The 23,220-nt window shown below is 46.3% G+C and overlaps 1 protein-coding gene across 1 annotated transcript; it reads left to right on the top strand.

The window, feature by feature from the left end:
• Positions 1–1,498: 1,498 nt before the first annotated feature.
• Positions 1,499–23,163, top strand: CEACAM20 (CEA cell adhesion molecule 20). Its single transcript, XM_063109870.1, is given in 16 exon segments — positions 1,499–1,942; positions 2,123–2,177; positions 3,063–3,094; positions 3,096–3,216; positions 3,761–3,805; positions 3,808–4,007; positions 4,009–4,030; positions 4,487–4,586; positions 4,588–4,770; positions 6,797–7,055; positions 7,058–7,076; positions 9,518–9,796; positions 11,628–11,745; positions 11,905–12,038; positions 13,170–13,257; positions 22,677–23,163. Coding segments are annotated over 16 exon segments (2,586 nt in total).
• The last annotated feature ends 57 nt before the right edge of the window (positions 23,164–23,220 follow it).

Below are 23,220 nucleotides of genomic sequence, written 5' to 3' on the forward strand. Positions count from 1 at the left end.
TCTGTCACTCTGGAATGGGCTTTGTGGAGAGAGAGACATCCTCTCCTTTTCTTTATCTCTGCTGGTGACTCTCCTTTTGTTGAGAATATTTTTTAAAAAGTAACTTTCATATATTGAACCCGTACTCTGTTCTCCAGGTCTCAGCTCAAATGTCTCCTCCTCCAGGAAGCCATCCCTGCCTGCTCCCCCAAGGTTGTGTCAGGCTCTTCCACCCCTGCCCAGTCTGTGCTTCCTGCCTGTCTGGCTCTAGAGACTTTGTTCATGACGAGGACTTATATCATAAGCATGATCTGAGCTCATTTAACATTTATAGGCTGCTCATGATGAGCTTGGCACCAGGCCTGGTTTTACTAAGCTCTTGATAACAGGCAGCTGGCCATTACTGTTTTTATTGTTGTCATTGCTGTTGATCATTATAATCTCAGTTCCTGGCCCCCAGGATTCCTGGAGTTCCTGCTTTCTGTGCTTCTGGAGAGAAGAAAAATGAGCCCTGAAGGTAGAAGGCAGAGGTGGGGCCAAAGTTACTTCTCTGCTCCCACCCCTGTCTGCCCTGAAAGCCACTGCCATCGCCGTTCCCATGAGTTTGCAGCAGAGTGGGAGGGAAGAGAAGGGAGCTGGAAGGGCTGGAGCTGGAGGGCCCGCAGCTGGAGTGAGGACTGAGTGTGTGTGTGTGTGTGTGTGTGTGAGTGTGTGTGTGTGTGTGAGTGTGTGTGTGTGTGTGTGTGTGTGTGTGCACGCGAGCCGGGCTGATGGATGGCCTGGCACTCTGAAGTCAGGCACCAGGACCCTGCTGAATACAGGGCCACCCGTGGACAGCAATCCTGCTCTCCGGTGAGTGCCCTGCTTCCTTCAGATGCGGGGGTGTGGGGGTGTGTGTGTCCATTTGTCAGTGACACATGCATATATATATATGTATACACACACACACATATATATAGATAAAGAGAGATAGTGTCAGAACCATGGAGACCCAGAGAGAGGAGAGAGAGAAGAGACAGACAGAGAAAGAGAGAGAGAAAGAGAGAGAGAGAGAGAGATAGATACACAGAGATAGAGATACACAGAGATAGACAAAGAATGAAAATAAGAGGAGAAACTGTATGAGAGGGAAAAACAGAAAGATGGATATGAGAGAGAGAGAGAAAGAGACAGCGAGAAAATTGTACAAAGATGCATAGGGAGAAATGGAGAGATTCAGGGGAGGGTGGGAGAAAGAGGGAGACAGAAAAAAGAGAGAGACCAAGAGAGAAGCCCACAAAAACAAGAAGGGAGAGAGACAGAGACCCAGAGAGAGAGCCAGGTAGGGAAAGGGCTGAAGCATATCGGAGACAGACAGACAGACAGGAGTGAGACAGGCAGAGGGAGGATGTGCCAGCCCTGAGAGGCTAAGTCCATGCATCAGGATGGGGGATGGATGTGAAATTTACGCCTAAAAGCCATCTGAGACAAAAGGAAGAAACTAGAATATTTTGATAAGAAAGCATTTGGAGGTGAAGACATGATTCTGCAATGGGTCGTGTGCGAAGGTGAGGGCTCAGCCCAGCCTTGCTGTGTGGCACTGAGACCAGTTTCTCCCTCTCTGGGCCAGAGCTTACCGGCTAGCCCCGGAAGGCTGCAGGGGCTCTGTGGTCCTCCTGAGATGCTGACAGTTATCAGCCACGCCTACGGGTTTCTCTGCAAGGTCTTCCCCCTCCTGGTGGGACAGAAGACAGAACACTGTGAGAAGGGGGCTGGAGGGAAGAGGCCGGGGGGCAGGCTCTCCCCGGAGGGAGGCTTCCTTTCTCACATGGGTACTATGAGGCCCCCCGTTGGTGCTTTCACCACACACAACCGTTACGTGCGGCAGGAACTATTATGCCCCCATTTTACAAATGGAAAAACCAAGACTCAGAGAACATCACTTGCCCAAACAAGTGGCAAGGCTGAAATTCAAACCCAGGCGGTCAGGCTCATAGCACTGCAGGCAGAGAAACACAGACACAGGAAACCACCTCCATCATATCATCACCATCACAGTGACTGAACACTTACTATAAACGTTTGAGCATATTGCATCTGATGTTTCATTCGGACCCCATAGCAACCAGATGAGCCATATGCTACTATTCTCCCCATTTTGCAGTTGAAGAAACTGAGGATCACAAAGACAAAGGCCTTTGCCCACGATGATAGAGGCAGTAAGCGTCAGAGTCCAGATTTGCTCCCAAACATCCTAAGAGCCTGTGCCCTTGACCACTGATTGGGCAGGGAATGGGACAGTGCTTGGGGAAAACTGGGGGCTTTTGAGGGCTGGAGAGGGGCACGGTGGCCCCCCTGTTCATTGGGCTAATAGGAGAGATGAGGGGGTGTCAAGGTCAGCTGCACATGAACATAGCTGCTGGGTTTGGTCCCCTGGCCGCCAGTGCCTACAGTCTCTCCCAGCCTCCATAATTGTGTGTAGAATGACCAAATGGAATACTGGGAACTCCTACTTTGTTCCCTTATCCTCCCCCAAGCAAAGGAAATCTTGCCTGAGGGCAAGACTGAGGAAGTACCAAAAGTTAATTTCTCCCACCAGACATAATAGTAGAAGTTCCATTTTATCAGAGATTGGCTGTGTGACCATCCCTGGGCTGACAGAAGGAATTACACAGTATTGAGAGCAAAGTCCTCAGGGGCTGGTAGGCCAGGTTCAAGTTTAGCTTCTGCCACTTGCTCTATGGTCTTGGCAAGTGACTTCATCTCTCTCAACATCTGCTTCTCTGTGTGGAACGTGAGTGCACATCATTGGAGAGAACACACCCGGGGGGAGGCAATTAAAGCTTGTTAATATTCATTAACCCCCACAACAATCCTAGGATGCAGGTGATATTACACCCATTTTACAGCTGAGGAAATCGAGGCTAAAAGAGGCTAAAAACATGCTGAAGGTCACATGGCCAGTAAGTAGTGGGGAAGACTCAAGCCTTCATGGATGAAATGTCATGTCTATACCCTCAGATCTCCCTCTGCTTCTGACGTCCATAACTGGGCATCTCCAACACTCCTCTCCCTCCCTGAATGCATCCTCTCTCTCCTTCCAGCCTCACTTTTGACCACTTGGAGTCCTTTAGCTTGCAGCCCCGGTCACCCTCAATGCCAGCCTACTTAACACCATCCAAAGTGAAAAGGGCATTTTTCAGTCTGTGTTTGGGACCCCGTGGACACCCTAGACTCATGAGAGATTCAGGGCTGTGGGCACACCTGAGTCAAAAAACAGGGCTGTTATTCTGATCTCTGCCTCCACAGAGATCATCCGTCCTGGTTCCATGACCAAAGTTCTAAGAGGGTGGATCTGATTGGTTCAGCCAGGATCCGGCAACAACTGATCCAGTCAGTTGTGTTGGGGGTGGGGGTAAAGCAGTGGGCATGGGTGTTGTGGCTGTGGGTGGGGAAGGTTGGCTAAGATATAGGCAGGGGGTCCTTGTTGGCATCCTTGTTATGAGCTTGATTCTTGTGACAGCTGGTGTTGGATTGACCCTTGTCATGTCCCAGACCCTCTGCTTTACTTGTACAATCTCATCTGATGGGGCGTGGAGAGGGGAAGTAAGTTGCCCAAGATCACACCCAGAATGAGCAGCAGATCCTGCATTTGAGCCCAGGCAGGCCAGCTGCAGGGTGTCTTCTGGCAATTCCAGTCCATTCCTGTCTCTCTGGGTCCCTCTGAGTCTTGTTTGCTATTCCTCTGCCCATGTCTCTACCTGTCTCCCTCTCTTGCTTTCTCCCTCTGCAGAATTGCTAGCCAAACCCACCATTTCAGTAACCCCGAGCACTGCCATAGAGCAGAAGGCATGGTGACTTTCTACTGTGGCACCAAGGACATCAACATTACCATCCAGTGGGTCTCCAACAGCCTCCCCCTTATATTCCGTGAACACATGCAGCTGTCCATGGATGGCAAGACTCTCACCATCCCCACTGTCCAGCAGGAAGACTCCGGGACTTACCAGTGTGAAGTCTGGGGTGTCCCTCAGATCCAAAGCAGTGATCCCCACCTTCCTGGATGTGAACTGTGAGTCCCTTCCCATTTTCCCCAGCCCCTCACTGACACCCACTTCTTTGGTGCCCCATTTAGTCTCACAGCTTTAAATACCATCTAAACATGGACTTGGCTACCTTTGAACTTCAGACATATTGCTGTTCTATATCTCTACCTGGATTCTACTGGAAACATCCAACTTAATGAATTTAAAACTGAGCTCCCCAAACCTGAGATGTTTGATCCAGAATCCCGCCTGCATAGGGGTAATTAGAGAATTAGTTGGCAAACTTTAGACATGTCCTTCACTCTTGCTTTACCCAGGGGTAAGGCTGACATTTAATGTCCATCAGGCTCCCATACCTCCTTTGCTATTGATCCAGTGCTTGAGTGTGAGGAGGGAAATATATTATTTATTGACCCCCTAAGACTCCCATAAGAGAGCTGTTGCTGATGCTATTAATGCTACAATTGTTCCTCTCCTCCCAGATGGTCCTGATGCTGTTGAAATCAAGTTGGGATCAGGTGTACCCAGCGGGGAGGTCATTGAGGTGATAGAGGGCTCCACCGTGAACTTCTGGGTGGAAACAGTCTCACCCAACTCCTGCCTATACCTGGTTTCTACCCAATGACTGCATTCTGTCTCTCACCATGAAAGCATTTACCATCTGTGCCATGTCCAGAGATCAAGGGGGCATGTATAGATGCTTGGTGTCCAACAATGCCACCCAGCTGTCCCTCCTGGGTGCTCTTAGAGTCCAAGTCCTTGGTGAGTCTCCTTTTCCTGGTTCCTCTCCTCTGTTCCTCTGAGAATCAGAAGCTGTTGGTGTCAGAGGGACCAAGAGTTTTTAATCTGGGGCCTTCAGACATTCTGTGAGAGGGGATATCCCTAGATGGGTATCAAGTTGCGTGCAAAATGTTTGTGCTGTGTTCTAGAGAAAGGGTTAACAGTTGTCTTCAGATTCTTCAAGGGGCCTGGAACTCTGAAAAAAGTTAAGAGCCACAGAGCTACAACAATACCCAGAGTTTGAGGAGGACCCAGGAGACGGGATTTCCTGTGCTGCTAGTCGCCGAGCGGGGCTCTGAGCACAGGGGAGGCGGGGCACATCCTCCACAAGACCCTGTGGGCTCTCCGTGGGGTGTTCATGATCTGATTCTCTGGAGGGGAGAGAATATAGAAAATTTCTATGTGTACAAACACTAGCACAACACTCACATACTCCATAAACAATGGAGCCACACACACACACACACACACACACACACACACGCACGCAAGCACACACAAATAATAACCACACATGCCCAGCACACTCACACCTGTGTGCAATACACACAATAGACACATACAACTCATATACCACCCACACACATAACATACAATGCCACAAGCATATAACACACACTAACACAAAACATAATTACAACACGTACACAATAGACACATGCAACATAATACAAAGTATGTAACATATCAAAGACACATAACACATACTCACATGCACCATACACAAAAACCAGAACACATGAACAGAATACACTCACACATATCAGTAACACATTCAACACATATGATATACACATAAAATACAGACATACATATCTCACATACCACATGTACACAACAAACAATACCACAGACAGATGACAGACGACACACTCTCACATAAAACATATATACACATAACATGAATGCACTAGACACACACAACACATACACACATCACAGACACACACACCTGTACCTTTCTCTTGGTCCTAGGGGTCTCAGGAGGCAGGACTACATGCAGCCTCTGCCAGGAGTCCCTCAGGGAGCAGGGCCACATACAGCCCTGCCAAGAGAGAGTGCAGGAAGGTGAGTTGCTCAAAGCACGCCTTGAGCTAGGGGCTGCCACCTGGGGAGGTGGTCAACCACAGACCACACACAAAGTTCTGGGGCTTAGTGCATGCACTAAGCAAATTATTGGGACAAAGCAGGTATTATATATATTTCAGCCAGCTGTAAACCCCTCCCAGCACCTCCCCACTTCCTAGGTAACTCAGCAGGAAGTCTGTTGTTTGCGGTTAAGCCTTGCAACATCTTGCTGGCACAGTGTATTTGCATCCTGCTGAGACAGGCAAAATACAGGAGAGCAAGAGTGCTTCCAACTTTAACAGGCGTTCTCCTTCATTTTCCTCCAAACACCCACTCAACAGCACAGACACTTAAGACATGCCACAGAAAACACACCATATACCGTACATTCACCACCCTCAACATATACACACAACCGACACATAATACACAGACAAAATGCACACACATACCAACACACAGCACAGTCCTATGCAAAGCATGTGATCACATCACACAGCACGTGCACATACGTAACACATGCAATACCGCAAAGATAGAACATACACTCATACACAGAAAATATACACACACACAACATACAGTCACACACACACAGTGCATATGTGTACCACCCACATACCTCACAGTCACAAAACATACATACACAGTATCATATTAACAGACACAAAATACACACTCACACACGAAACTCATATACACTCTTCATACACACAAAACCCATAAGACATTCACATAATCAACACACAACACACTCTAATCCACAAAATACATAAACGTACCTACCACACATGCTATACAGTCATATGTAAAGCACATACATACACACACCACCCACAGCATACACACATACATCCTTGGAAAACCATTGTGGGCCAGACATGGGAAGGAGACTGGGAAGCATCCCTGACTCTGACCCTATATCTCTATGTATTTTCAAAAAGACTGACAAAGCCTCTAGTCATGTGCCTAAGCCTGAATCTTGTGGAGGATGTTGGGTCCATGCCCCTGTCCTGCCAAACTATCCATCAGTGGGTTGGTGTCGAGTGGTTCCTGAGTGGCCAGCCATTCCTGCCCAGTGAGCACCTGGTACTGTTGGCTGACAACAGGATCCAGGTCATTCACCACCTCTGGCGGAACAACACGGAGCCCTACAAGTGTGAGATCTGGAACCAGGGCAACTGAGCACAGAGTGAGCCCCTTGGGGGGGTCTGACCATCAACTGTGAGTCTCTGGCGCCTGGACCTTCTCCTCCTCTCTTCCTCACTCCCTCCCTTTAAGTTAATTCTTCCTTCTAGTCACTCATTCCATGACTATTGAACACATGTTTTGTGCCAGGCATGAATCTGGGCACTGAACAAGACAGAGTGCCTCATGGAGCTTACGTTTCAGTGGAGGAGACAGATCATAACAGATGAGGGTGTCTTAAGGCTAAGATAAGGTCAAGGAGACCTGTGAGGTATGGAAGAGGGACAGAGAATGCTCGGGGAGGGGGAGGGCAGTGCAATCTTAGTTGGGGTGGCCAGAGGAGGCCCCACTGAGGAGGTGGTGTTTGTGCAGAGACAGAAGGAGGCAAGGGAGCGAGTCACATGGGTGGCTAAGGGATGGGAGTCCAGGGGGAGGGAACAGCATGTGAGGTGGGACAGTGCTTGGTATATTGGAGGAACCACAAGAAGGTCAGGGTGGCTGGAGAGGAGTGAGCTTGGGGGAGAGTGGAAGGAGAAGGGGTTGCGAGGTGGTGGGGAGGGGCCAGGTCATGCAGGGCCCTGTGGGCCATGAGGGCGCTGCAAGGGCTCTGCGCAGAGGAGGGACAGGATCACACGTAGGTTTTCACAGAGTCTTGCTGGCCCTGGTCTACAGGGAGGCAAAGAAGGAAGCAGGAGAGAAGAAGGAGGTGATAGCAAGAGTTCTGTTTTTCTGGGTCCTTGGAGAAGCAGACTGCAAAATGGGATTAAACAGAATTACACATGCAAGGATTTTATTAGGGGAAATGCTCCTGTGAGAGTAACTCTGTAGGCAGCTGTGGAAGGCTGGGAAAGCATCACACTGAGATGCAAATCTGACCCCGAGTGCAAGGCGGAGGGAGAGAGGGTTGGGTGGAAGTGCCTGGACAGCCGCACGGTCTAAGGAACGCCTATGAAGTCTGTCGGGGTGTCCCATGTTTCCCAGAAAGAGATCTGCCTTAGTTTCCCTGTTGCACTCAGGTACTGGCAGGTGCAGCCTGTGGGATGGCTGGGGGTGGATTTCAGGACACAGTAACTGGGCCCTCGGTCAATACACTCCTGTCACTGGAGGTCCATGAGGTGCCTTCTCATGGTGGCCACAGACATCAAGCATCGATAAGGAGATGATGGGGCTGGGCCAGGCTGGCAGCTGTGGGCTTTGAGAAATGGCCTCACTGTGGATATATTTAGAGTATCAAACTCACAGGATTTGTTGCTGTTTAACATGGGGTGAAAGAGAAAGAGAGGAATCAAGAATGACTTTAAGGTTTCTTGCCTGACCAACTTGAAGGATGAAGGAGCCATGAAATGAGACAGAAAAGATTGGGAAAGGAGGGTTTCTGCAGGGAGAGAAAGTAGGGGTCCACTTTTATACGTGTTAAGTCTCAGGGGGGTATAAAGACAGGAGTTATGTACACGCCATTTCCCCACTTTACCCTCCTCTGTTGCTCTCTTTTCTTTCCTTCCTACTTCAGCAATTAAATCAAAAATTATTTATTTTGTGCTCTCTCTGTGTGAGCAACATGTCGGGCACTTGATAATAGCCATGACTTTCAGCACTTGCAGGCTATTGGAAATGGGAAGATCAATAATCAGGAAAATAAAATACAGCATAATAAATGCTGCCATGGAGAAAGAAGAGAGGATTTGGGGACCCCAAAGGGAGCCCAGCCAGGGGGATGTGGGAAGGCTCATCGTGACAGGTGATGTCTACCATGAGGTCTGAAGGACGAGTAGGAAGCCAGGTAGAGCAGATTTAGGGGAGAGCATTCCTTGACAGTATCCATCCACTGCTTAGAACACTCCATGGCTCCCCAGAGTCCCTGGGACAAAGCCCATGACTAATGAGATCCTTCACAATCTGACTCTCGTAGACCACTGCAGCCGCACCACCCACTTTCCCACATTTCCCACTTTTCATCTAGGAATAAGAACCTACTCAGATATTCCATCCTTGTCATGCTCTCTCCTGCCAATGATCCCCCTCTGGCATTACAAAGAAAAGTTGCAAGTATTCACACCATTGAGAAGACACACAGTAGAGCTTAGGGGCTACGTGCACAGGACACAGCCACAATTTCTGAAGCCGGGTGTCTTATGAGACTCCTTTGTTAGAATTCACTTTTGCAAAGGCAGAGTTGTTTTCTGGCCTTTGTTTTTGTTTTGATCCCTCCCCCCCACCCCCCACCACCCCATGCCGTGGACCACAATCTGCTTATCGGGCAGCTAAGGAGGAAAAGGGGGACTTTTCTCCTTGCCTTGCTGAGATTCCTCTCAACAGCAGTTAGAAGAGCCTTTGTTTCCAGGCCACAGCCTGGAATTCCCTTGGTTAGAACAGAGAAGAAGAGAAAAGGCAAAACTTCCAATGTGGAAGTGAAAGGGGAAGAATGGGGTAACACGCCAATGGAAGATGGGGTGCATAACGCTTGGCTTTGCCCACAGATGGTCCTGACTAAGTGGACACCACCAGGGGGTCCACATCTGGGGTGGTCGGCATCATCAAGGTGGGACTCAACTCTAGCCGGACCCTGCACTGTTGGGCTGAGTCCAAGCGAGGCACCGAGTATTGCTGGACCCTAGGACACTCTGCCAGGGAGTGTGTGGGGGAGTAGCTGATCACTGGGGCTCTGACCTGGGAGCACAAAGGGACCTACAACTGCACAGCCTTCAATCCTCTGACCCACCTGGCTTGCTCTGCCTTGGTCCTGGTCAAGGTGGTCAGTGAGTCTCTCAGGCACTCCTTCCCCTGGGATCCAAGTGGCTTTACCTGATGCTGGCCCCAACCACCTAGTCTTTCCTTACCATGGATTGGAGTGTGGCAGCGAGTGTACTGCGTGGGCAGGTTCCCAGTCCAGACCTGTCAAATCCCAAACCCTAGTGCTCAGGCCCTGGAGCCTCTACTTCCTGCTGTGTGCCCTGGCAAACCCTCCAGGCTGTTCCTCAGTCTTCTTTCCTGTAAATGGGGTTTGTGATGCCTACCTTTCAGAGTTGTTTAGTAGGACAATGAGTCAGGAACATAGTCAGTGAGAGAAAGAGTGAGATGGTATGGGCAGTCAAGAATCTTTTTAATAACTGGGTGTGACTGGCAGGGAGTCTCTGTGTTCCGGTATTGAGTTCTTGAAAGGGCAACACGGTGTCACTGATCACCAGGGGTCACATCCTGGCTCTAGTGCTTATTAGCTGTGTGACCTTGGGCAAGTTACTTAACATCTCTGGGCCTCTGATTTATAATTTGTAAAACAAGCATAATATTTGTGCTAATTTCTTAGGGTTGTTGAAGATTAACATTTGTAAAGCTCATAGGGCAGTGCTTGGCATATTGTAAGTTTTTGTTAAACAAATAAAATCATTTTTTATTGTGCCTGTGCCACATGTCTGATCCAAGCATTTCCATATACAATATCAAGAAACACTTCTTAGTGTTAGCCAGTTATGAGATGAGCCTGTTGGTATATTCATTGTACAGAAGGAGAGACTGAGACCTAGAGACCGAAACCCTGTTGCCGGGGTTTGAAACCAGGCTGGCTGCCTCAGAGCCATGTCCTTAGTTGTGCACCTTTTATCAAGCACCTACTGTGTGTCAGGCACTGTGCTGGTACTTTTATGCATGATCCCATTTAATCTCCTCAAAAGTCTACAGGGTTAAGAAGTACTATCCTTGTTTGACATATAAAGAAATGGAGACTCAGAGAATGAAGAAACTAAGAAGCCCTGAAGCATGCCGGGAAGCCCCTCTGATGTCTCCAAAGCAGAGCCTTTTCCTCGTACCCCCGGCCCTCGTGGCTGCCTTGCTAATCCCAGTGGCTGGATTTTACCCCTTTGAGAAAGGTTCAGGCAGAAGCAGGATGGGCAAACAGCTGGCTAATGTTAATGGCAACACCACCACTTATTAATCACCTACTGTGTGCCAGACATTAACGTTTGTAATCTCATCTCATCTTTGCAACATCCTGTACAGTGAGCACCGTTTCCCTCAATTTTTAGATGAAGAAATGAGACTCAGAAATTAATTTACATGTCCGGGGTACACAGTCCCAGAGAGTTGAAGGGCTCCAAGTGAAAGCCAGGTTTCTGGCTTCCAAAGCCTTTCCCTCTGGTCCTCCTGGCCTCCTCCATGGAAGGGGTGACAGGCAAATCCATATTTGATCCATCATCGTATTCAGCACTGTCATCACCACCAACATTTACTGATGACTTTCTGTGGGTCCAAACATGACATATTAAACATTACTTATATTGAACATGAACACATATACGTTTAACTTTTCCAGCGACCCTATGAAATAGGCACTATTGTTTTCATTTTACAGAAGAGACAACTGAAGTGTAGAGATGTTAAGTTGTATGCTCAAGGTCACACAGCTGATGTTTGAACCCAGACCAGTTGGCTCCAGAAACAATGCTATTGAAACCACAAACTGCCACCTCCCGGTGACTGGAAGACAAGTGCTCATAAAATGTCAGTGGAGATAAAGCTACAGCTTAGGAATGGGGCTGGAGGTAGGGATGAGGGTGTATCAGGCCTGGGTCTTGATTCTCTTTCCTTGACCAGATCCCCAGTCCTCCTCCATGTCTGCAGTGGCCTTCGCTGGCATTGTTATCAGGATCCTGGCTGTCACTGCCCTGGTCTCAGGACTGGGCTATTTCCTCTACATTGGAAATGCCAGATGGTAAAACTGGGAATGGGATAGTGAGTGTGGCCAGCAGGGGGCCCACCTGTTGGGAGTGTTGTTGCTGACCATGGTGCTGAGGGTGTGTGTGGCACCTGGGGACTTCAGAGGGTTTGGTGGCATTGTCTGAGAATGGACGTAGGATATGGGCAGAATCAGTGGAGATGGGCAGGGACTAGAGGCAGAGAAGACTGAGGGCTTTGGGGTTTCAGGCCCTCAAGGAGAGGCAGAGAACCCCATCCATGAGGCCACACAACCCACCTCTGAGCAGAACCCTACAGAGCCCATTTTCAGTGAGTGAATCCGTGGCTGAAGCCTGGGGCAGTGGTGAGAGGGGGAAAGAGGCTGGGGCCGGGAGCCCAGGCCTCCCCTCCCAGCTTTGCCACCAGGTTATCGTTTGCTCACGGGCAAGCCCTGTACTCTCAAAGCCTCAGTGTCCCCATGTGGTGTATGGATGAGAAAGGAGTCAAGAACTCTGAGGGGTTTTGTCTAACAACATGCTGGCATTCTCTCCTTCCTCAGTCTCAGAAAACCTTGTTCATTGATTGTTACAGACACTCCTTCCCGCGGAATCCAATCCCAGCCTCGTAATCCATCTTCACACAGTGCCTCAGGTGCCCTCTACTGATGAACAGGAATTGACCAGAGGCAAAATGAGACATCTTTGCCATCTCTGGACCTCAGATTCTGGAAGAATGGGCCTCATGTGCGGAAGGCCCTCTAGAGACTGTCCAACTGTGTTAGTCGGTTTCTGTTGCTTATAACAAAATACCTGGAACTGGGTAATTTATAAGAAAATAAAATTTATTGCCTACAGTTTCTGAGGCTGGGAAGTTTAAAGTCCAGGGGACACATCTGGTGAGGGTCTTCGTTTGATGGTGGCTTCAGGGACACAGGGTATCACACTGCAAGACAGCAGAAGCAGAGAGAGACTAGCCTCCTCATTCACTCTCCTTTTAAAGCCCTCCAAACCATGTCCATCACTGCCACTTTTAATCCACTCGCTACAGCTTGATCCTACAGCCTAATCACCTCTTCAAGGCCCCACCTTTCAATTACTGTAATAGGATTTCCCACCCTCAACTGTTACAATGGAGATTAAATTTTGGGGGGACATTCAACTCAAGGCACCAACCCAGCTCCCTTTTACACAGAGGAGAACCACAGCCAGTAAGGACAAAGGGCAAAACCCCAGCTATAGAGGACCCACTGCCTGAACCTAGGCTTTTGATTTCTCTCCTCACCTGTGTCACCGAACAGCCTTATCTAATCCAGAACTTAATTTCTAGGACGTTTGCAGCTCCAGGTCGCTGGAGATGTGATACGGAATCCTGGGGGGAAGGGAGGGTTTCTGCCAATTCCCTCCTGTGGATGGGGGTTCTGGAAAAACAGCACCTTTCCCTCATATCTCTTCATAATTCCAGCTCTGGGCTGGGATTCACTTTCTCTAGACAGGCTGAGGCCCAAATGTGACAATATACTCAAGGCCGAGGGACAGTTTGGAGTCAAAAGGTAGGTGATGCTCCGGAGGGACCCTCCCTGCTCCTCTGACTGCCTGGCCCTTCCCCAGTCTGGCAGAGCTGCTCCTGTCCTGTCCCTCAGGATGGGGGCAGGGCAGGCATCTTCTCTTGAGGACACCTGCTGCCAGCTTGGGTCTCTCTGCATCTCCTCCCCTGCCTTCTCTGAGGATCCCAAGACCCTCTCTGGCTTTTCCATATCTTCTCCTGCTCTTCTTGCTATTTAACATGACAATGCCTAGTCTTGAGCCCCTCTGGGAATCAGAGGGATGTAATTGCCTCTGAGGCCAAAGCTATTTCTGAGAAATGTCTGGTGGTGGCACCCATCCCAAGCCCTATGACCTTTCACAACTTTATTTTTACCCAGATATGGCTGCCAGACCTCCCAGAGCAGTTCTATGAGGTACGTTGGCCCTGCTGGATTTGATTAAGGAAGCTGTGAAGGAAATACGATTCAAGAATTTTATATTTGACAAGCCTGATAGACCCTATTGTCCAAATCTTTTGTTGCACATCGCAGGGCTAAGGATGGGGAGAAAGTGGCCCAAGGCCTCACAGGGAGCTGGGTCAGATTCCAGGACTCTGGTTCCTCTTTTGTTCCTTCTACCTCCAGGGCTTAGGATCAGATTGCCAATGAGGTATACTGGGGTGCTAATAAACCTTGCGTGGAGGGGCACACGCTGGGGTAAAACAGAGGTTGGGAGTAGAGGCTGCAGAGCCAGCACGAGAAAGGAAAGAATTCTGGGTCGGGGCAGGGCCTGGGTCCTAACTCTACTTCCACTTCCAATTCTCTGCGAGAACATGTGCAAATTCCTTCCTCTCTCTGGGTCTATGAAGAGAGTAAGTTGGCAATTTCCAGGCAATCTGTGTCTGTGGGCTTACCTGATCTCTCTGCTCACTTGCAGAAGGAGCCACCTTCAGCCACCCCTGGAGGCTATTCACAAAGCCCCAGGAAACCACCACCCAAACTTGCAATGTATTCATTGGATCCCACTCTACTGAAGGAAAACACAAAGTCAGACTAGGAGGTGTTTTTAAGCCACGCTGAGACTTTGGACAGGTGGAAAGCTGTAATCAGTCTGCCTTTTCCTCCCTACTGAACAGTCTATAGGATAAAGTATCAAAAGAATTTCCCTTTAAAAATCTTCTCAATTCCACTCCATTCCTTTTCATCTCATCCCATGCACTGCGCCCCATTCCATTCCTTTCTGTCCATCCCACTCTGCCTTGTTTGAACCCATTGTATTCCTTTCCATTTCTTTCTTAACTCATTCCTTTCCATTCTTTTCCTCTTTTCTATGACATTTTATTCATTTTTATTTTTTAATTTTAATTGCATATCATTCGCTTCCCCTGTATTCCATTATCCTCTATTTTATTCAAGTCCAATCCATTTTCATCCTATCGCTTTGTTTCATTTTCGTCCTTTTCCTTTCCACCCCCTTGCATTCCTATTCTTTCCATTCATATATTTAACCAATCCCATCCATTCTGTTTCCTACCACTGTATGCTTTTCTATTCAACGTCCCTATGTATATTCATTCCGTTTGATTGGCTTTCATTTCATTCCACTTCTTCCCATTATAAATACAGTCGACCCTTGAACAACCCGCAGGTGTGGGTTCACTTACACTTGGATTTAAAAAAAAATAAATACCGCAAGTGTATTTTATCTTTCTTATGATTTTCTTAGTACCTGTTTCTTTTCTCCAGCTTACTTCACTATTAAGAACTCAGTATATAACATATAAACACACAAAATATGTGGCAATCGACTGTTTATGTTATCAGTAAGGCTTCTGGTCAACAGCAGGCCATTAGCAGTTAAGTTTTGGGTAAGTCGAAAGCTATACATGAATTTTTGGCTAGCAGGGCGGGTGGGGGCTGGTGTCCCTAACTCCCACGTTATGCAAAGGTCAACTGTATTTCTTTTCCATTAGCCTCCTCTTCTTTCCATTCCCTTCTTACTTTTCCCTTCATTTCCTCTTCCCCATCCTTTCTTTCCCCTTCCATTCGATTCTAATTCACTGTTTTCCATTTCCTTCCATTCTGTTCTCTCCCATTCTATTCCCTTTTCATTCCTTTCTAATCCATTCCACTCTGTTCCATCCATTCTACTCCATTCCTGTCTTTGTTACCTTCCATTCCCAACTTCCCATTTAATTTCTTATTTTCAAGTTCTCTCATTCCACTCCTTTCTGTTTTGTTTAAGTTCTTTCGGTTTCATTCCAGTCCTTTTTTATCTCCTATATTTTGCATTCCCTTACGTTTCATGGCATTGCACCGAGTTTCACTCAATTACATTTCATTATTTTGGGTTCCATGGCATTCCATTTCATCCCCTTTTTGGTCCTTTCAGTTGTGTTCCTTTATTTCTATTCTTTAATTTCCACAGTGTCCTTTTATTGCACTACTTTTCTGTTATTTCCTCTTCATTTCTTTCCTCTAATTTTCATTGCTTTACTTTCTCTTCCATTTTCATCCTATACCCCATTTCATTACTCTCCTTTCCACTGCATTTTGCTTTATTTTATTCTGTTCCTTTTTCTCCTTTTCTGCTATAATTTTTATTTTCATGCTATTCCTTTCCTTTACATTTCTTTGGATCCCATGCCATTTTATTCCATGCCATTCTCTGCCTTTAATTTCCACTGTATTTCTTTCTGTTCTGTTTTGTCCTATTCTATTCCATTTCTATCCATTCCACCCAGGCCTTTCCTATCCCTTTCTGTTACATTGCTAACCAATCTATTTCTTTTCATTTATTTCTTATCCTTTCCAATTCTTCATTTGTTTTTTCATGATATTTACTTCCCCACATTTATCCCATAGGAGATTTGAAGCAGCTTGTGTACAACTTTATAAAATAGTGCTAAACTAGAAATAGTAATCATAATCAGGAAAAATATTTTTATAATAGCAGCAAGTCAGGATATGGGTAAAAAATAAAAATATGCTGGACCTACATGGTATCTGTTCCTATACCTCTTATTTGTCTTGGCTTCCTGGTAGCAAACAAAAAAGAGGAATGATCAGTTTCATCACTCAAAAGGAAGAAAACCATTAGTTCATTCAGGCATAAGCAGAGCTTCCCATAGCAAGTGTGGATAATTCAGGTGATAGCTCCCTAGTTCTAAGGACTAGTGGATTTAATTACTTTAGAGAACTCAGGTGATAGTATCCCTGCTCTCAGGACTAGCTGCATTGCTCCATGTTCAGGGATGGACCTTAGACTCTACACTCTGATGGAGTCAGTGACTAATCAGACTTTATCCAGAGGAGGCAATAGAGGGAGGTCAGAACAGGGGCTCAAATCCATGTCCTCTTGACAGAGTTTTGTTTGGTTTGGAAAAGAGAAAGTCTAGGAATATAGAATTCCAGTATTTTAATGTCTGAAGGGCTGGCTTGGGATAGAGGAACAAACATGTTCCCTCTTGTTCCAGAGGGCAGATCAATTACCGTGGAGTATGGGTTAGGGGGTGGTAGACTTTAGCCCAATCACAGATGAACTATTCCTGAAAAATGTGAATATTCTACATATCTTAGGGATTTTTAATATTAAGAAAGATAAGCCCTCTGAGAGTTCAGATAAAATGGTGATTAATTGAGAGAACGCTGAGGAATATCAGATAACTCAATTTTAGAAATTACCAGTGGGCCTCATGGGGACTGGTACATCATTGGGAAGCTTTTCTCTCTGTATGGTTTCTTACCGTATGGTTTCTCACTTTTGCTAATCTATGAATATGTTCCACTTTTCGCAATACAGATTGAATTCCTGTGCAGTCTCCTGGTCACTGCTGCTCTGTAACTTCAGTTTATATATAACAACCTCCTGTGCTACGGTTTCAGCATTTCTATGTTAAATTTCTTCAGAGGAGAATCGAATTGACTCAGTCCATTGTATGGATTGTGTTTAGGTTTGTCAGTTCTCTAATCAGCTGTGGACTGGCACAAACTTAGCCACTGAAATCCCTCTCCTCTGGGCCGACCCCATGGCACACTCGGGAGAGTGCGGTGCTGGGAGCGCAGCAGTGCTCCCGCCATGGGTTCGGATCCTGTATAGGGATGGCCGGTGCGCTCACTGGCTGAGCGCGGTGCAGCCGGTCACAAAAAAAAAAAAAAAAATCCCTCTCCTCTTCTTGGTCTGGGGAGGGGAGCCATGTTTGTTTCCTATGATCAACCAAACAAAAGCTCATCTGAAATCCCACCTAGTAACCTTCCCCTTTTATGTCCTCAGCCAGAATGGGGTCAAATGGCACTCCTTATTGCAAGGGAGGCTGAGAAAGTGCGTTGTTAGCACTCCCAGTCTCTTTAGAAGCACGCAAAGAGGAAGGTATGGGGAAGGGTATTAGGTATGCCAACTCAGTGCTACATTCTCGAGGGATGCTAAGGAGCAAGCCATGCAAAGGTATGAAGTGGAGCATTCCAAGTTGAGAGGCATCAAGTGAAAAGGCCCCAAAGTGGGTGTATTAGTTATCAGTTGCCGCATAATGAATTACCACAGACTTAGCAGTTTAAGACAACACTCTTCCATTATCTCATAGTTTCTGTGGGTGAGGAGTCCAGACACTGCTTACACGGGTTTTCTACAAGGCTGTAATCAAAGGGTCATCCAAGGCTCAGGTCTCATCTGAGGCTTGACGTGAAGGAGCCACTTCCAAGCTCACATAGTTATTGGCAGCAGTTTCTGGCAGGCGGTCATAATGAGGGCCTCAGTTCCTCATAATGAGGGCCTCAGTTTCTTACTGACTGCCAGCTGGACTTAAAGGCCCTCAGTCCTTTGCCGTGTGGCCCTCTTCATAGGCAGCTCACAACATTGCATCTTGCTTCTTCAAAGCAAAACAGAAGCCACAGTCTTATATAGCAAGATCACGTACATGCAATCATGTACATCCCGTCACCTTTGCCGGATTCTATTCGTTAAACTCAAGACATGGGTCCTGCTCTAAGGACAGGAGATTAAACAAGGGTATGAACACCAGGAGGTGGGGATTACGGGGCCAGCTTAGAGTCTGTCTACCACAGTGGGGAAGTATATGGACCAGTCCAGGAACAGAGAGGTGACTGAAGTGCAGTGCGAAAAGAGGAAGAACTCTGTAATTTCTAAGGATGGGGAAGGAGAGAGCCAGGCTGTTTGGGCCCCAGACTACAGCAAGTAGATGGGAAGGGTCCACCCAGCAAATGGAACTCACCTTTTCTCTGTGTTTGACTGGTGCTTATGGATCCAGAACCCAACATTTACTGCCGAGTCAACCCCTCAGTCTAACAGAAGCAGAGATACCTTCTCCAGATGTCCTAGAGAAACCATGCTCAATCATATCTCCAATGACATTTACTTCCCTGTCACCTTGGTAAATCTTGTGATATCCTATTTCAGTGTGTTGGTCAGGCTCTGGATCCTGGCTCCCAACAAATCTTAGGGTTTTGACTTACATTTCTTTAAAAGCAATAGAACCAGGGTGAAAGTGACAGCCCTTGGACCTAGAATTATAGGGCCAAGTTTGATGACTTTGCAGCTGAGGCTAGCACAGTTCCATCTTGAGAATGAGCAAACACTGTTGGTGGACACAGTAGCCAGGGGGAAGCGTGAGTCAGAGTCAGCCATAGATGAGCGGGGACATACGCAGGAATCACACAAGCACTGGATTTTCAAATCCCAGTAGAGGATAAGGAACAGGAGCTCTTAAGAAATGACAGGAGAAAAGATGGAGTGAAGCTGGGGGTTGAGTCTCCTGGGCAGGGGTAGGCATGAGATGCTTAGAATCCTGAGGGGCTTAGGAGTGAAGAGAGTGAGAATGAGATTTGCTGAAATTAGAGAGTGAGTAGTCAAGGATGACTGTGAGGTTTCTTGCCAGAACAACTGGAAGACTGGCAGGTCACTTTCTGAGCCAACAGTAGGGGGAGTGCAAGTTTGGAATAAGGAGGGAAAGAAGAATTTGGTTTAGACATGTCAAGAATCAATTGTAGAATCAAGTAGGCAATTGCTCATAATAGTATAGATAGATCAGGGCTGGAGATGTGCATTTGAGAGTTATCAGGGGGATTTAAAGTTATGGGGCTAGATGAGTTCCTGTGTCGCTAGATGGTCCCCAAGACCACCTCATGCTCAATGAGAGCACCAAATCCTAACCACTAGACTATGAGGGAGTGTCCTCTCATGCTCCATGAATTGCTAGGATTTGCAGGACCCAGTTGTTACACTCATGGTTACAGTTTATTACAGCAAAAGGATAGAGAGTAAAGTCAGCAAACGGAAAGGCACATGGGGCCAAGTCCACGGACACCATGCTCAAGCTCCCAAATGTTCACTTGCAGTGGAGTCATGTGGGAATTCCCCCAGCAATGATGTGTGACAACATGTGTAAAGTGTTGCCAACCAGGGACGCTCACCCAAACCTGGGTGTCCAGGATTTTTATAGAGGGTCAGTCACATATACTGCCTGTGTGCCTGACCTCAGTTACTGAAGCTCCAGACTCCCAGGAGGGAAGCAGGTGTTCTCCATAAATCACATTGCCTGTATAAACTATCTGGAGAAACTGATACACCATGGCTCAAGGCCTCAGGCATGCGAAACACTTGTACCAGATAGAACATTATAAGGGCTTATTAGTTCCTGGGAACCAGCCAAGCATTAGTCATGAAAACAGACCTTTCTTGGGAATGTGCAGGATTTGAGCAACCTAACCCTGCTACATTAATCCCAAGGAGAGTGGCTGAAGACAGGAAGGAATAGTGGAAACCTGGGAACTTCCCTTTTCCCTGCCAAGAAATGTCTTCCTCCCCCAATAACTAGAAACAGGTCACTCTCTCCCTCTTCCCTCTAGTGTCTCTTTCTTTCTCTTCCAGTATTCATAGCAAATGGATTCATGACCTGCTTGCACTTCAGTGGATGTTGAGCCCTCACCCAACTCCTGACCAATAAGTACCTCAGTGTGACACTTGGGTCTCAGCCAATCCCCAAATAGCTGACAGAGAAACCTCTGGGTTAGATGGGCCTCTTTCCAGAATGGGTTCCTGTTCCTCAGTGGTAGCTGTTCTTAAAGTCCCTGTAATATTAAAGTTAAGCCAGGATTTGGAAGCTCCTGGAAGTAAATATCACTACCTTGTTCATTTTGAAAGAAAAAAAAAAGAGACAAAGTTAGTTCTACATTAGATGTTATTATTAAAGCTTTATTGTCTGAATATCTTAAAGTAAAAAAGAAAAGTAAACAGAAAACAAAAGGTGAGCTAAGATTCAAAGCATCCCATTGTGAATTTTGTCATATTTGTACTTGTAGATCTGCAAGATTTGACATCTTTACAACACAGCCAGCAATGTAGCATTTCTATTTGTCTTTTATCTCTCTCAGTAAGGTTTTGAGGGTTTCTTATTATGTCATGTATTTATCTTATTAAATTTATTTGTAGGGCTTTTTATTGCCTCTATTGTGAATAAATATGAACCTTTATTTCTGTCTTGTTTGCAAATTTAATATTGCTTGTATGGAGGAAAGATATTGATGTGTAAACAAGGGGAAATATAATGTAAGAGCATGGACTTTGGAGTCAGAATTCTTGGGCTCAAATTCCAGCTCTCCGTTAACAATACAATCTAGAATAAGTTACTTAACAACTCTGGGCTTCAGTTTCCTCTTCTGTAAAATTAAATAACAGTCCCACCTCATAAGAGTTGTTGAAAGGACTAAATGAGAAATATATATAAAGACCTCACAGTGCCTGGCACATACTTTATTATTATTTATATTAAACATTTATATTTGTATTAAACATTTATATTTATATTTAATAAATATTAAAGTTTATTTATATTAAACATATAAATGTTTATTATTATTAATTTCATATTCCATGATTTTTTAAACCCTCCTTGATGTTAGTTTCTTTTAGTTAATTCTCTCGGTTCTTCTGATAGTAATATCTGTTAAGAACAGTAATTTTTTATGCACTGTACCCCATGGTTATAACACATATTTATTTTGTATTGAAGTTCTATTTTTAACACCAGTCCTTTCTAGATATGTGCTGAAACATTTACAGATGAGATGAAAAAATATGTAGGACTTGCTTCAAAATCCTCAGAGGAGGAGCGTAACACACAAGCCCAAGTGGGGTACAGATGAAACAAGATCAAGCTGGAACTCATTTAAGTTGGATGATCGGACATGGGGGTTCATTAAACAAGACTCTCTACTTTTGTTTTGACATGTACAAAGCAAAAAGCTTGAAAAAACCCCATCTACTTCAGTTTAAGAACCAACATTACATTTAACTCTCAAACATTAGAGATATGCCTGTTAAAAGAACACAAACAAGAATGCCACTTTTAGTAATACTGTTTTCAAAATGGTAACCAATGCAATCCAACATAAAAGAGAATATCTAATTAAAAATTCTGGTAAAGAAAAGAGAAAATTACTATCTGTAGATGATGGTCTCACTATAAAAGCCAAGAGAATCAACTGGAATACTGTTGATTTGTGTCTTAGCCAGAAACAAAGCAAATATTTTTAACAAATGAACCACAATTACCAATGATAAGAGACTGTGGGGATAGGGATTAAATTTCAAATAGCAATAATTTGTTGTTGTTGTTGTTGTTGTTAAGGTCAGAATTTAAGTGAGGAAAACTACAGAAGTGCTTTGACCAGCATTTAAAAAAAAAAACCTAAAAAATATATTTTTATACAGCATGCTCCAATTTGCAGTTTCCTCCCTGGTTGGGTGGAAATTAACATTATAGTTACCTCATAGTGTGATTTGGCTGGTTAATGAGATGTTAAAGTGTTTAACATAGAGCCAGGAACTTTTGTTTATTCAATAAATGCTTATTGAGCATTATTATGTGCCAGGCACCTTTTTTTAAGTGCTGGGGATAGGCAGGGATCAAAAAATAGATACAAATCTTTTCCCTTATGGAATTGACATTCTAGTGGTGAAGGCAGATAGACCATAGATCAAGTAAATACTAAAGAATACAGTGTGCTAGACAGTGAAAAGCTCTCTAGAAAAAAATAAATAAAGATGAGGGGGAAGGGAGAGAGCATGTGGGGAGGAAAAGGTTTGCAAGTTTACAACAGACCGTCGGGCAATGCTTTCTAAGAAGGTGACATCCCCCTAAAGACCAGACTGTGAGAGCCAAGTGGATCCCTCAGAGGAAGAGCCCGACAGGCACATGCCAAGACTCTGTGGCGGGAGCCTGCTTGATCTGTAAGAGAAGGAGGGAAAATGTGCCAGGCAAATGGCCAGGACATGAGGGCAAAGAGAAAAGGGGAGAGGTAGAGGTAGAGAAAGAACTCGATAGAAAAAACAATAAAAGGATTCTTACTATTTTACTACTATTAGCTACAAAAACATATCAGATTCTTGAAGCGCTCCACTGTAAAATGGTGATGTCGCAACTGTCTCACAGGGTTGCCTGCAGGACCAAAGGAGAATGTCGCGCAAAGCATCTGACAGGCAGTAGGTGCCCGGCAGAAGCCCCGGCCGTTTCCATCGGATTCCGATTTCAGGGCGACTCCCGGGCGTCAAGACGGGCAAAGCGCCACCTCTCCCAAGTCGGCCACTCCCCAATCGTCGCTGCTCTGGCCTCGTCGCAGTGCTCCGCAGAAACCTCGGATATGCACAGTCGCGGCTCCCCCGCCGCCGGTAACCCGATCCCACCACCCGCTTCCAGACTGGTCGCGTCCACGCCCCACCTTCCCGGAGGAGCCAGGTCCGCCCACTCACCGCCCACGCCGCGGAGGCTTCTGGGGATTGTAGTTCCGGCTCGCCGAGTCCACGCGCACTTCCGGGTTCGGCCAGAAGCGCAGCCATTGTCCCGCGCGCGGATGTTTGTTGTAGCCCAGCACCTCGGCCCTTCAGAGTTAACCCCGCTTGGCCTTGCGGATGCTGACTAGGGGACAGGTCCGAACTGGCTTAACCGAGTCAGACCTGCTACAGAATCGGGGCAGGGG

The sequence above is a fragment of the Cynocephalus volans genome, chromosome 10 (genome assembly GCF_027409185.1).
Source record: "Cynocephalus volans isolate mCynVol1 chromosome 10, mCynVol1.pri, whole genome shotgun sequence".
Taxonomy (NCBI): Eukaryota; Metazoa; Chordata; class Mammalia; order Dermoptera; family Cynocephalidae; genus Cynocephalus; species Cynocephalus volans.